Source organism: Arachis hypogaea, chromosome 14 (genome assembly GCF_003086295.3).
Source record: "Arachis hypogaea cultivar Tifrunner chromosome 14, arahy.Tifrunner.gnm2.J5K5, whole genome shotgun sequence".
In the NCBI taxonomy this organism is placed as follows: domain Eukaryota; kingdom Viridiplantae; phylum Streptophyta; class Magnoliopsida; order Fabales; family Fabaceae; genus Arachis; species Arachis hypogaea.
The window spans coordinates 4706015-4722076 of NC_092049.1; the positions used below are offsets into that span (position 1 = coordinate 4706015).

General features: G+C 32.7%; 1 protein-coding gene and 1 non-coding gene across 3 annotated transcripts; both read right to left on the minus strand.

Annotated features, from left to right (window-relative positions):
* Positions 1-6057: 6057 nt before the first annotated feature.
* Positions 6058-6129, minus strand: TRNAP-UGG (transfer RNA proline (anticodon UGG)). Its single transcript has one exon. It is a non-coding gene; the product is annotated as a tRNA-Pro (tRNA).
* Positions 6130-6504: 375 nt separating this feature from the next.
* On the minus strand, positions 6505-10426 carry LOC112741097 (uncharacterized). 2 transcript variants are annotated; one of them, XM_025789929.3, is made up of 2 exons: positions 10290-10426; positions 6505-9755 (listed from the first exon to the last, which is right to left on the minus strand). In XM_025789929.3, the coding sequence occupies exon 2, from the start codon at positions 9606-9608 to the stop codon at positions 6723-6725; it is 2886 nt and encodes a 961-aa protein (XP_025645714.1). In that variant the 5' UTR covers positions 9609-9755; positions 10290-10426; the 3' UTR covers positions 6505-6722. The 2 variants fall into 2 exon arrangements, with proteins under 2 accessions (XP_025645714.1, XP_025645715.1); XM_025789930.3 differs by having other exon boundaries at positions 10249-10426.
* Positions 10427-16062: the final 5636 nt, after the last annotated feature.

Here is a 16062-nt window from a genome sequence, read left to right on the forward strand (position 1 = left end):
GGACTACGTAGCAATTGATAAAAAAATTCCAAAAACATGTTTTCTACTTGGACCACTAAGTGGTCCAAAGGTTCCTGGACCACCGAATCCTGAGCCGAGTAGGTATTCTGATATAGTCCAACCCATATTTTATACATGTTTTAGAAAACAATAAAGCTTTACATCCAAATAATTTAACTAAGTTTAACCAAGTCTTTTAGATTAACGCGCTTGTACTAGGTCGTCTTCTTCTTTCTTTTTGTTTCAAATTCATGCATGCACATTCTTCTTCATCTTGATGCTACGTATTCTTCTTCTTCTCTTTTTTCATTAATTTTCAATTTCGTTACTTTCGTTACCAACATCTCTTTGTGTGTATTTGAATTACAGTTTGCAAATAGGAGTTCGTATAAAATTGATTTTGGGAAATTGATTTTGATGAAAGGTAAGTTGGTGTTAACGTGATTTATGTTTGACAGTCTTTATATCAAAATATATCAAAATGAATTATAGTAAAATAAATGTTTGGATTATACTACTCAAAATCACTTTTAGATAAAAAAATTACTAAAAGAGACATCAATTTAAATATTTTTTTTATATTATCCTATCATCTTAATTTAAATATTTAAATAGATCTTATTAATTAATTTTATAATAAAATTAATATCTATTATTTATTATATATTTCTAATTTTACAACCAAAATGTACCACATGTCACTCTCTTATTGTAATTGAAATTAAATCTTTCCCTCCAAAACTATCTATTATATCTATTATTTTACAACCAAAACATGTCACTTTCTCATTATAATTGGAATCAAATCTTTTCCTCCAAAATTAAGGAATTCTCCTCTCCTTACTAATTTTACAACCAAAATGTGTCACATGTCATTCTCTCATTGTAATTGAAATTAAATCATTCCCTCCAAAATTAAAAAATTCTTCCCTCCTCGTTACTAATTTTACAACTAAAATGTGCCACATGTCGCTCCTTCGTTGCAATTGAAATCAAATCTTTCCCTCCAAAATTAAAGAGTTCTCCCCTCCTCCCTCTTCCTTTCTCTATTTCTCTCGTTCCTTCAACTACTCTATCTTATATATCATTATCATTATCAATATCAATGACTAATTACTAATTTGACAATCAAAATGTGCAACATGACATTCTTTAATTACATTAAAATTAAAATTGAAATATTAAAATTGAAATTGACATATACCTATATTATGTATCATATAATACTATCTAATTTAATAATCAAATGTGTCACAACTCACATGACACTCTCTTATTAAAATTGAGAGAAAATATTTTTTTTAAATTATTAAACTCCCTTCCTAAATTCTCTTATCTACCTCTCTCTATTTTTCTATTTCTCTCTACTATTTTTACTTTGTATATAATTTATATTTATGTTAGTAATTTGACAAATCAAAATATGTCATCCGATATTTTTTTACAATTAAAATAAATTTTTTCTCCAAAATTAACAAATTCTCACTCTCACTCTCATTCTTCATCTTTATCTTTATCTTTCTCACTCTTTTCTCTCATTCTCTATTTTTTCTATCTTTCTGTTCTACAAAAAACAAAATTAACAAAATAATATAATTCAAATAAAAAATATTATTATTATTATTATTATATACATAGTTTTTTAGTTTTTTATTTAGTTTTAAATTTTCACTGCTTATCTTTCTAATCTATATTTTCATTCTTCTTCTTTCAAATATTTATTACATATAATTTGGAGAGAATATTAATGTTATAATTAAAATTTAGAATCAAGATTCAATTTTTTTAAAAAAATTAATTTTGAGTTAATTTTATAACTATCAGTATAATTTTTTATACTAATATCTAATTATATTTTTATATACATAGTGAGAAAAAATATTATTTTTAAATAGCAAGTATAAAAATTAATTATTTCTATTTGTGCAACAGACTTAACACCTAATTAAATATAAAATTATATACGTTAAATTATTTTAAATTTTAGATCATGAATGTTAAAATTAATTATTAATAAAAAATTAGACTTTTTCATATAAAAATATTAACTAAAGATCTTATTATTTGATTTTTTATCTACAGTTACTTTAGTCTTCTTAGCCAAAGACTTTTGTCAACCTACGACTTTTGTTGTAAAAGTAGTTTAATTTTATAAATCTTTTGTGACATGCATAATCTATACTGTTAGAACAAAGTAGACCGTAATTTTAAAAAATATATTCCCGTAATATTATTACGGGTAAAAATACTAGTTTACTTACTAAATTAAAGTAACATATAAAAGTTAAAATATATTTTATATTAAAAATTAAAAAAATATATTTTATTACCTATATATAATTTTTTATTTAATTTATTTTTTAAATGGGGTCATAATCTATATTATAAAAAAATTACAATAAAACATAGTATATAAGCATTATAATTATAAATTTTACATAACTGAATAAAAAATAAAAAATTTCAACCAAAACAAAAATATTAGACATAAAAACATAAATGATAAAAAAAATTAATATGAACAAAGAAACAATATAAATTGCAAAAAATAATAATATATATGAAGAATCAGAACACTAACAAAAATAATATAAAAATTATTTATCATATAAATAAAATAAATACAATAAAAAATAAAAATATGAAAGAGAATATTATAAATTTAATAATGTCAAACAAAAAAATATTCTATAATTTTTTTAGTACTATCAATACTCTTTAATTTAGTATTATTTTAAACTATAAATTTTTATTATTTATAACTCTATTATTACTTATAATTAACTTTTCATTTATTTTGTCATTTTTGATAGGATCATAATTCATATTATACAAAATTTTGATAATAAACGTAGTATATAATAATTATAATTACAAATTTTACAAAATCAAATAAAAAAAATTTATACAAAATGAAAATAGAGTATATCAAGGAATAGAAAAAAAACTCACACATAAGAAATAAAAATTTCATAAAACCGACAATATATATTATATGAACAAAAAAACATAAAAATTTAAATATAAAAGAGAATACTAAAAATAATAAAAAAATTAAAATATTCACCTTACTAGTGATTAAAACAGATTTTGATAATAAAAAAAAATAGAACGAAGAACTACTGCGAAGCCATGAAAGTAATGGTTACTGGTATCTTTTCTTAGAAGAAAATAAAAAGTAGAGTTGGTAGAAAAGAAATAAATTTCTCACATAATTTTTTAATGGTAACCAACCACCATGAACATGAATGCAGAAACAACAAATTTTTGCTTCACTTGCGTTTAGAGGTGGAATCATCAGAGGGATAAAAAATTGGCAAACATGAAGATGAAGCATTCAAGATACTCAAACGCGCTTCTCTCTTCCCCAAAGCACACCTCTTTTCCTCTTCTTTTTTTATTGAAATTTCTTCTTCTCTTTCCTTTTCATCATCATCATCATCATCATCATTGTCTTCTTCTAATACGTATGTTATCATCGAATTTTTGTCATATTTATTACATTGTCTGATCGAGATTGATTTGGATATATTTTTGTTCAAAATTGACTTAGCCTGCACTTGTTTTAAAACGAATTTGTTTGTATATCGTCATTATTAAGTAATTTCAGTTCATTCAAAATTTAATTTTCGGTCATTCTTGATGTAATTTCGGTCAATCATTCAATTTTATTTGTGTACTTATTTTCAAACACAATTATTAAGTAATTTCGGTTCATTATGGATTTAAATAAGGTGCACTTGTATGTGTTTGTTTTTAAAACGATTTTGTTTGTGTATCGACATCATTAAGTAATTTCGGTTTATTTGAAATTTAATTTTTGGTTGATTCTGGATATAATTTCGATTCAATTTTGAGTGAATTAAGGTGCATTTGGTCTTGCTATTCTACACAATTCAATACTCTTCCTACTCACATCCTCTCTTCAGAGAAATAAAACTAAGAAAAAAAATCAAACAAAAAAGAAGAAACAAGAATAAAAAATTCCTCAAAACTTCTCATCATGTTCTTCTTCTTCTTGTCTTATTCATCTTCTCCTTCTTGTTTTTTCTTCTCGTAATTCTTCATGTTTTACCCTATTAACAATAATAAAAACATGAAAAAATCAAATAAAGAAAAAGAAACGCATAATGCTGTAAAATCACTTAATGGATTTGGATGTGTTTTTGTTCATGATTCAATTTTGTTTGTGCGCTTGTTTTCGAACACAATTATTAAGTAATTTCGGTTCATTTTAGATTTAAAAAAGGTGCACTTGGTCAGTGCTTGTTTTGAAATGAGTTTATTTGTGTATCGTCGTTATTAAGTAATTTCAATTCATTTCTAAGAGAATTTCTGATCATTCAATTTTCTTTGTGTACTTATTTTTTAACGCAATCATTAAGTAATTTTAGTTCATTTTGAATTTAAATAAGGTGCACTTGGTCTGTGCTTGTTTTAAAACGAGTTTGTTTATGTATCGTCATCATTAAGTAATTTCGATTCATTTAGAATTTTATTTTCGGTTCATTCTAAATGTAATTTCGGTTATTTTTTAGTAAATTGAGGTACATTTGATCTCATTGTTATGCACAATTCAAAACACATAATGTTGCAAAATCACCAAGGAGAGGAGGAAGAAAAGAAAAAAAATGCAACAACAAAAGAATGACTATGAGGAGAAAATACGCGAAGAAGAAGGAACGCGAAAAAGAAAAAGAAGAAGGAAGAGGAGGAGGAACGCAAAGAAGAAGATGCTGACCACATACCTCATATATTCACGTTATTTTAGTGAAAGTATTTTTGTTGGTGTTGATTCTACTTAATTAAACTTTTATGACAATAATACTTATATGTGTAACAAATCTGTTTAAAAAAATATCATTATACCTTTGTTGTATTAGGATCATTAAAATGGATTTAAATTATTGGGTTAGTCTTTTTATTTGTTTAGAAAGATAGATTTTTGTTTCGCAAACTAAACAGACGACCCTTTAATTTTTTGATATAAAATAAAATTAGTACTTTTTGTCAATATTTTCATAATCCAATTCATTTTACTGAAATTTTTTTCTATTTAAGTTTTTTAGCCAAAAAATAATTTTCCAAAAACAATTGATTTTTATCTAATTTATTAAAAAATTAAAAAAATAAACAGATCAATTCGTTTAACTCATCGAGCTAACCATGAAAATTCTAAATTTAAAATTTATTTTTGGCCGATAGATTAGACCAATTTTTATATATCACAATTTACAAACTCATGCACACTACATATTCACAGGGCTGTCAAACGGGTTAGCCCAACCCATTTAAGTCCGACCCATTAAGTTTGTAGGTTAAATGAGCTGGACCGTTTAAATCTGCTTCATTTGTGGGTCATAATTTTTCAACCCGAACCGTTTATAGTCAGCTCAATAGGTTAAACGGGACAGACCGTTTATCCTTTTATTTTATTTTTTAAAAAATATTTTGATAAAAAATATCACTTTTAGGTCAAAAACCTTTAAAAAATAATATTTTTTTTAGTTGACGACTCGAATTTTCAAGTCGAATCGTGAGAAATATTGGCTAAAAATACTGCTTTTTTTTTTAAATATTAAAAAAAATAAACGAACCACCTATTTAGCCCGCAAGTTAGCCCGTTTAGTCCGTCATTTTTTTCGAATTAATCGAGCTCAGCGCACAAAAAAAGATAAGTTGTTTTTTCATGCTTGAGCTAATGGATAAGGATTTAATCTTCTTTCAAAATTACAAGTTTAATCTTAAAATATAAGATAAACATTAAGTTAGTGTTGAAGCAATAATAATATCAAAGCGATCAAATTTTGCAATTAAAAAATTGTTCATTGTTTCTCATGATTTTTTTTGCATGTTAATTAATTTATTCTATTGCTCCCCCTTATAATATATTTGGTTTCTGTAATGTTATTGGCCTACTAGACTAGAATAATAAATCCATTATTCAATAACATATAACATCACAAGTATTTTAGACATATTTGACATAAAAATGTATGATTCTCTTTATTTTCAATCTTTCAATTCTAATGAGCTTATAGGATCATTTTTACAAAAGGGGCATTCCGAGAATCGAACTCGGGACCTCTCGCACCCAAAGCGAGAATCATACCACTAGACCAAATGCCCACTTGACTTTCGAAGTCCTACAAAATCTTTTTGACTAATAAAAATATGGACCCCGGAATCAATTAAAACACACGTCTCCACATTGAATAAACTAAAACCATAATGATACCAGAGAATTTTTTCCAACGGCGGAAAATCATGTATTTTGAATATACAGCAAATCATAGGATATAATGCAAGCATCATATATGTGGTACAAAATTAATTAGGAAAACACACTTCGTAAGTGAAGCCAATGCGTTAACAAGTGGTTGGTTTAAAGTTTAAACTTTGGCTCCAACATAGCATGCTTGATTTTTCTTTTGCATTTACATGTCAGAGCTACAAATGAAAAATCCAAACATGCACTTCACTTGTAGCGCAACACAAATCAAATTGACAATGCACCTCAAATGCCCTTATACCGCAGGTTCAGGTGCTGTCATGCACATATAAATAAATATCTAAAATCTTCACCTAATTACAAAGCGGGAAAAGGTGGGGGAAAAGAGTCCAAAAATGACATCTGAACAAATTTTACACCATGGTTAAAGTAGTAACATAAATAAAAGCAGTATTATTCCCATTAGCCTAAAGATTCTTAGCTTACCCCCTCATCTATCGTTTAAATAATTAGCCGGCAGAGCCCGCGGATTAATTTCGAGGAAACCCTTCAGATTGCCATGTTTTTCTGTGAGTCTGAATGCTGGGATTTGGTGGGAGAACATGAGCAATTTTCTGCTAGGTATTCTCTGGGTTGCAGGTGATCTCCCATTTGATTTGCCCTTGAAGACTGAATGATAACCACTCACCTTCTCCAAAGGCAACACCTCTATCCCCAAACTATTATTATCTTCTTCAACAACTTCCACTATGTCATACTCCATCTTTAACAAATCGGCTCGCCTGATTTTAGTTGTCCATTTCCTATACAATGCCCAAACTTGACCTTTCTTTGGGAATATTATGAACTCCTTATCCCTGCCATTACCATCAGTAACAGGATGCAGCAGATGTGAAAAAGAATTTATGTCCTTAAGAATAGAGACAACAGGACTTTGTATAACCCGAAATCGTCCGCAAGGAACGATCATTTTCTTGTCATCCCATTTAACAGCAGTATCTGGTATCCAGCAATTAGTAAGATTCAAAACATGCACCTCAAAATCTGGGCTAGGCTTAATCGATATAATCAAACCATAATACCTTGGTGCTCCATCCTGTCCACCATAAGAAGCCCAAACCTGACCAACGCCAACCTTTGATCTCTCCTCATCAAAATTGAAGAACTGCTGTTTGGGTACTTGAATAGCTGCTGCCACTGAAGCTGAAGGAGCACTACCATTAGCAATATGATCAACAGGAGCCTTGGTCCTTAGTGTTGAATTTTGACCTTCCAAGTTAATCTTAGAAGTAGATGCATGTGTGTCAGATTTCATCATGAATTTTAAGGCATCTGAAGACCTTGAACTCATCCCAACAGATGGACTTTGACTAGTTTTCCCTATTAATTCTCCAGGAAGTTCAATCTCATCCAGATTCGTAGGCAAGGATACAGGATCAAGTTCTAAAGATCCCATAGGAACACCTACTCCTTCCTGACCAGTCATCCGAAAAGACGGAACCCTGTGAGAGAATCTGAACAACTGTGTTGATGGTATTTGAAATAATGGATTACCGTCCTTCAAAATAGGAAAGAAGAGACTCACAAAGCCTTTCAACTTCCCCAATAATGCAACAAATACTCCGTCACCTTCAACATAATTTGACAAGATTTCCACAAACTCAAAATCAAACTTCCGATGGGATTCTGCATCCTTATGCCATTTAATATCCCAGTTTTTAAAAAGAGCCCAAGTTTCTCCCTTTCTAGGGTACACGTTGAAAGAGCTCCGGCCAACCTTTTCACAAGTAATCATATGCGAGAACGTCTCATGGCCTTCAATGATGTCACTGCTACCAAGTTTATACTTTCCACATGCAATTGGCAATTCCTGAATCGACCAGCTGATTTCATCATCGTCATCTGGATCTGGTTCAAGCCATGTTATCCGCAACTTGAACCCAGGAGACATAACTTTTTTTATCAAAGCATAAAATCTTGGCATGCCATCTGCCATATCATAAATAGCCCAAATCTGCCCAGCAGCAAAAGATTCCTCTTTCTTGTCCTTGTCAAAGTCACTAAACTCTGGATCAGGATAGACATCATTCTCTGAAGCTTCATCTACTTTTGAATCTCCCACTACTTCTTCACCCCTCACTTCTTTAATTTTCGCATTTCTATTTACCAAGTCCTCTTCAGAGTCTCGCTTTACACCTTTTTTATTATCTTTCAGAGCAGACGCTAAACCATTTTGAATATTCATTTCATTAGCAGGGTTTGATGATTCATTCCCCGTATTGATTCTTGAAGGCTCAAATGATTCATCATCGTCGTCATCACTTGCATTCTCATTGTAGGAAACCTGATGCTTTTGCCGTGTAGACCTCCGCGGATGCTCTTCTCTAGAAGCCGAATTCTTCTCCAAATCAGTAAAACCATCATCGTTAGCAAACATATCGTCAGAATCACTGCTAAACGAATCAGAACTTTCACTGGATTCAACCATCTGCTTCCTGCTCCTCTTTCCATTTGGCTTTTTGGAGACATCAGAAGTAGAGCCTTTGTTTGCCCTAGACTCTGTGTCGGACTTCTTTGTATGCAGATTAGCTTGAGCTCCAAAATCCACCTTCACGGCACCATGATTGAGGCCATATGTCCGCTGGGTGAAAGTCTGCTGACTTAGATTAGTTGCTGGGGTTGTACCTTGAACATCGACATCATATGCAATAAAGGGCTTATTGCAATGTTGACAGCGAAGAGATCTATTCAAAACTTCCCTATAATACTCATATCTAACCGAACAAAATGAGCATGCAGTCCAAAAGGTAGCGCGGTCACCATTGATCCCCTGTTGAGATGTTTGAGAAGGCTGTTGTTGCTGCTGCCAAGGATTAAAGGTCGTAAAATTTGGCCTCACAGTGTTTTGTGTTACAGAATTATAATTCATCTGAAACTTCTGTTGATGATGAGGTGCCATAGAAGGCCCGTGCATTACAACCCGGAACTTCCTGTCAAGCTCAGAGCGTTTTTCTCTATCCAAAAGGATTCGTTGTGCTTCCCCAATCAGCTTGAATGCTGCTTCTGCACCAGCATACTTGTTTTTGTCAGGATGAAGTTGGAGAGCAAACTTCCTGTACTGCTTCTTAATTGTTGCCTCATCAGCTGTCACCTCAATCTGAAGAATTTTATACCAGTTCATCTCATTACCGTACAATTTTTGCTCTGCAGAGCAATGCACATCACAAACAACAAGCATCTGAGCAATGTTCTCCACATCAGGAAATAACTGCTGAGCCCTGAGAGCAAATTTACGAGCACCTGGGAAATCCCTGTTTTGCATCTTCTGTTCTGCAAGAACCTTGGCCCTTAAAGCCTCTTCTTTATTGCAATCCATCAAAAGTTCAGATTTCAAACCCAACGTTAGTGGTATGGATAGGCGATCTGACAGACAGGCTACATTTAATCTGAAATGCAAATAAGTATTCTAATGCACAGCCAGCAAAATGATTAATTGATTACAGTCCTCGCATTCAGATTGACCCTGCAGATGATTTTCTACAGTTAGATCCAATATCATTGTATCAACCAAAATTTTCTACAAGATGAAGAACTGCACCAAACAGATTTCCAAAAAAAATTGCCTCTTCGGTAACTTCATGTATCCTCTTCTTGCTATGGGAAAACGAACCATGTATGAAACAAGCAACAAAGATATTAAACAATTCCAGTTAAATTTGACACCTTTCTACCACAAACCCACACAAAGTAGCTAAATTCCTCGCCCCAAAACAAAATAAATAAAAGTAATAAACAAACAAACAAATAAGACCCAGAAATTAGTCACCATTAGAATTAAGCAATCCACAGACGAACAAAGAAACCGACTTGTATTCAAGTCAAGGTCAACAAATGCAATTCAGTAATTTTGAAGGAGTAAGATTGGGCAAAATTAATATAAACCCTAGAATTGGGAACCATGAAGAAGAAAATAAACTAAGTATATTGGAAGAAAAAGAAGAAGATAGTAAACGAACTTGCAGGGTGATGAAGAATTGAAGTGAGTGAGTATAGCTACCAAAAAGAAGAGAGGGAGAAAATCTGCAAAGCCATGCGACTGCTGCGTAATTTTCTTCCTAGTATTTTCTTCTTCCCCAACTGTGTTGAACTGTCTTTTTTTTTTATCCCTTAAATGTAATTTATATTTATTCAATTAGTCTAGGGTTCATTTTCTAATGGTATTTGATGTGAAAAATTTTGATCCAAGGGCCATAATTAGTTATGATGCACGCACACGGACACAGAATACAACATAGAACATATAGATACACAAATTTAAAATTTTTACAAGACATGACATATATATATAATATAAAATATTTTTTAGATAAATTATAATAATATTTTGATATTTTATTAATATTAAAATATAAATTATTTTTTTAATATTTTTTAATTATATAAAATATTTAAATATTTTTTTATTTTAATAATATATAATATTTTTAAATTTATTTTAAAAATATATATTAAAATTATAAAAATAAAATTAAATACATTAACACGTAATAGTATTTTTTTTTTTGTGACTGCGTAATAGTATTTAAATGTGTCTAAATATATTTTTAAAAAAATTATTTTTTAATAAAACAATGAGACACAGAAAACATATCAATAAATTAAAAAAAAAAATTCAAAATGTATCCGATACCTAAATACAATAAATTAAAAAAATGTTTATACTTCATAAATAATTAGTATTTTGAAAAAGCAGTTTAATTTTCTCTAATTTTTGCTCCTCAACCCAATAATTTCTGTCACCAAATTAGGGTTGTAAGACATATCAGTAATAAAAAAAAATAATTATGTCTATGATATACTTTATTATTTATAAATACAAAATTTAATATCATAAAAGTCATTAATTTTATGAAAACATTTTATGATAGTTTTATGCCCTTAGTATTTTTCATTGGAATACAAGTTTTCATCATCATAAAAGTCTAACCTGGCATTAGATAAAAAAAAAAAAAAAAAAAAGAACTCATTATTCCTATTATATGTAATTTAAACTATTTTATAACACGGTCTTTAATCTAATTTGATTTCAACGTCTTAATTAAAAGAAAAAGTATGAGGAGCTAATATATACAGTATACAAGATGTACAATATAATTAAATTAAAATTAAAATCAATTAATTAATTTTTAATAGTTTCTAATTTGAAATTTAAAAGAAATAAGGATTTCCGTCAGTTACCTAAATCCACCTAAAAACCGGCATTCCTTTTCCTTTTTGTTGTTTTTCCCGTTACGCCTGGTCTCCTCCTAATGCACCAGTGCCACTCCAAAACAGTCACCAGCTGCCGTCCGACACAGATCCAGCAGACGCCGACGTCCGCAAAGGCCACTGCCCAACAGCACCTTCCAATCGTGTGCGTTGTTCTCGCGGTCCCGCAGCAACCCAGACGTACAACGACTCCCTCACAGCCGACGTGTGTCTCGCTCCTGACGTCGACGACGCAAGATAAAGAGATCACAAAGAGTGAGAGCATGCATGTATTCTACGGTGGATTCTTACACAGCAGGACTAGCTTGGTCCAGTTTGTTCATGAATATAAAAATGTACTTGGAATAAAGAAGCAGAGGGAATTAGAGGATGATGCAGTAGACTCGATGGGGGTTATCTCGAGTGCAACTAGCTCACCTATGGAGAGACAATTTCAACAGGAGTACACTACCAGCATGTTCAGAGATGTTGAAACTGAGTTTGTGAAGAAGGCTAATTGCAAAGTTTCTGTTGTTACTGAAGAGGGTAAATTAGTATGCATGAAGGTGGAAGAGGAAAAATTGGTCAAGGATACTATTCTTTGCATTCCATACGACGTCCACTTTGACCATTCAACATAGGAGGTTCGTTATGAGTGTAATCTTTTTTAGAGTTCAGGTGTGTTATGCTATCACTGTCTTGTAGTTTCCCCTTCGTACAAAGTGTATAAAGTTCCTACATGCTATGTTCTCCCTTATTGGAGCAAGAACATAAAGCGCAAGCATACTTATGTCAAGAGTAGCCACGATATGAGTCGGTCGGATGAGAGTCATACTGCATTCAGAGGATTATGTGCACACTTCTTCAACATTGCTCAGGAATTCGTCAATGACGATGATGAAACAGCCTTGCTGTATGCTGCTCTGGAAGAAACAAGGGCCAAGCTGACCGAGCACCGTGCCAAAAAGAGGTCCAAGGGGGTCACGGCAACCCACGATAGCATTGGCTCATAGAGTTCGACCGTGGTAGGTGTAGACGACATTTAAGCCTCGTCAAAGGTCACCATAAAGGGCCGGCCAAAGAGTAAGATGCCTGGCGCTTCCTTCGATAAGTCCTTCAAGAAATCTGCTCGGAGGAAGAACAAGAATGTCTCCCCGGTATATGTTTGTGTTAATCTGACCTTGCACTATTATTTCATATATTACTATGCAAGTCGTTAACTGTTGTCATTTGTTTTTGTTGTTTAGCAGGTTATTCGTTCAGAGGGATATGGAAATACAGAGTTCGGTGCTCCCGTTGGCTGCAATAAGCTCCAACAATTTGGTGGGTTCATGTCTATGTTAAGCTCCTTCGGCAATAGTTAGTATCTGTTGGACATGGCTTTCAGTACGTAATTCATGTATTAGATACTGTAGACGAAAATGGTAGTCTTCCTACATGCAAATGATATATGTCATGCTATTGTTGTACGGATAGAGTGGGATTGTTTTCTAAACATATCAGTTTCAGGTTTTTTTGTAGTTGTTGCAAGAAATTTTGGAGTGATTATATGATTATCTTTACACACAAATTTTGATTGTTTGTGTTTATATATAACTGGATGTTGACTATTATTGTACACGTGGATGGTTGGTTTTGGGGCTTCAACCCGTGTTCACTCTAGCACGTATTCAAAACGAATAACAGGATATTGGCTCAAGGTCAATGATCATGATTTCGACACTTAACAAATTCAAGTCATCCCACTTTGAAATACAAAACAGAAATTCTTGAATCAAGACTTAATTCTCTAGATGTTCGTTTCAATATGTATCTAGATGGTTACTTTCGTAAACAAAATAAATGGTCATTTTGATTACATGATTCCACTTATATTAGTGATTATATGATTATCTTTACGCAAAAATTTTGGATTGTTTGTGTCTATATATAACTGGATGTTCACTATTACTGTACACGTGGATGGTTGGTTTTGGGGCTTCACCCCGTGTTCACTATAGCATGAATTCAAAAGGAATCACGAGATCTTGGCTGAAGGTCAATGCTCCTGATTTCGACACTTAGCAAATTAAAGTCATTCCACTTTGAAATACGAAACAGAAATCCCTAAATCAAGACATAATTGGCCGGATGTTCGTTTCAATATGTATTTTAGATGGTTACTTTCGTAAACAAAATGGATGGTCATTTTGATTCACTGGGGATAACTATGTCATGCTTGAGGGATTGTAGATCAACAAATCCACAGAAGTTCAAAAAGTAAAAAAGGGACCACAACTACGTTCTCCTATTGTCTCAAAAATATATTCCCAAGACTCTAACCAGTACATAAGCCAAACAAGCATATCAAATGCTACACTTAAACATAAGTATGCTACTTTTTTCTGCCCTTGACCTTTTTCGCAGTTGGTAATCCTTCGGCACGTCGTGTTAATGTCCTCGTGCTAGGTGCTGTGAATGGTGATCTCACTTCCTTTCGCTTGTTTCGTGGTTGATTGCGGTGTACGGGTTCAGCTTTGTCCTCCAATAATGAAAGCACCTGATCAACCAATGCATTTTGTGGCCCACAGACAATGTCTAACATCAACTCCAACCTGATTGTTCTAAGGATATCCTGGATGAAGATTTTCATACCGAGTTAGATGATATAACCGTGACAGTAAATTGAGTTATAATTTAGACAAGGTATAAGCTAAAAAATTCGTTAAAGTCACCTTGTCCCATTCATCAAACTCACACCCATCAGTCCAATACTCCATGAACTTAATAACGTAGATGCCATAATCATAGGTACATACAAGGAAAACATTGGTTCAATCGGAACAACATGAATGTTACGGAAAGTACGCCACATTTAAAAAAAAGTCATGTTGTAAATTCAACTCACTTGTTTGGCTGCTCTTGAACACTAGCATATGAATGAGGCGGGCCATTTGTAGTCCGCACGTATGCGAGGATGGCAACTCTAGCCATGTCCTCGATCAGTCTCCCATGAAAAATAGGCACATATAAAGTGGGATAATGTGGTATACAACTAAGTATTACAAATCTCTAGCGGGCACAAAGAATATATTATGTTACCACATATGCATCCAGTTTATCCCGATCATCACCAGGCACAATGGAGTACATACTGTCAATTATCACAAGTCGATTATCACAAGTCGCTTTGCTGGTACGTCAAACGCATACACCCACCAATGGTTGTCCTAGCAGAAAGGAATCAACCACTGTAAACAAAGAAACTCAACTAAATCAACCATGAAAGATGAAGAACATCAATGAAATAAACAACAATCCCAACAAATTTATAAAAACACAACGCATGACAACACCCCATATACAACTGTAATCAAATATAAAACCCAGCAAAGAAACTCAAAATCAAATAACGCAACAACATGGCAACCCCAAACAGCAAAACTTACAAGGAGGTACAATCTTTTACAGGTTGTCTAATAGATGCAGAAATGTAAACTAGTTAAGTAGATTTCTAACTGTCCCATTTTCTCTTTGCTGCTTTGACTTTGTCAAAGAACCTATTAGCCTCACCAAAGCGTGGACCAAATCCCACATACACCGGATTTGCACCATCTTTGAATGACTCTATATTATGCACCTGTGTGACCGTTTCCTGGAAAGCCAAAACCAGTTACAATCCCAACCCATTCTGAAACGTATGGTAAACAATAGAAAATAAATACCAATATTCCTAGACAAACGCAGTAGAAATCATGCTTGAATCTTGTTGACTGGGAATCATTGAAAGTGTAGCAAATCCATTGAATAATCTACACGGTAAATTATGCAATTTTAAATTAAGGGGCGGTAACGATGTATTTATTTAAAATGCATGATTCAACTCAGACATGTACCATGCTGTTGACCCATCTACGAGCTTTTAGCGTTCATAGGTCCTTCCTTCGTACAACTAGATGCTCCCAACCTTTGAAGGCTGCCAAAGGTTCCTCTTTGTCTAGGGACGAGTTCAGTATCCATCTTCTGATTTGTTTATCCTTATGCTCTCCCTTTTCTATATTCCTAAGCCTCGGATGAATCGAAGGTGTTAGAGATGGGGTTGGTGTCTTCTCAAGCTGAGTCAACCCTAGTGAGAAGCTGGGTTTTCCTGGACTCAGAGTATGGTGACGTGGCTTCTTTGGCATCACTGTTTGAAGGGGCTCCATGCTTATGGGCCTTTTGTTTTGCCCTTGTTCAACAGTTGCCAACATTTCTTCGAATTTCGGACACTGCATTATGGAGACGTCAAATTCACTGCAACGAATGAAAACTATAGTTTGCTAAAACGATCGGCTATGCTTGGTAGGCCAAATGATGAATCCATGGGTAAAAGAGACTGAGACCACAAAGTAAACAATACACAACTTGCCTGTCAAAGTTGTACTCGATAAGCTGGACAAGTGCCAAGGATGGGGTACATGGAGCTGATTCCTTGTGGCTAGGGTGATCTTCGTGGCCCCTTCACGTTCGACATTGTCCTCGATCTCTGCTGGGCAGTCATCATTTGGCGAACCCTTTTGTTGGAATTGTCGGTTCCTCCTTTTGGCAAGTGGCTCATTCTCTTC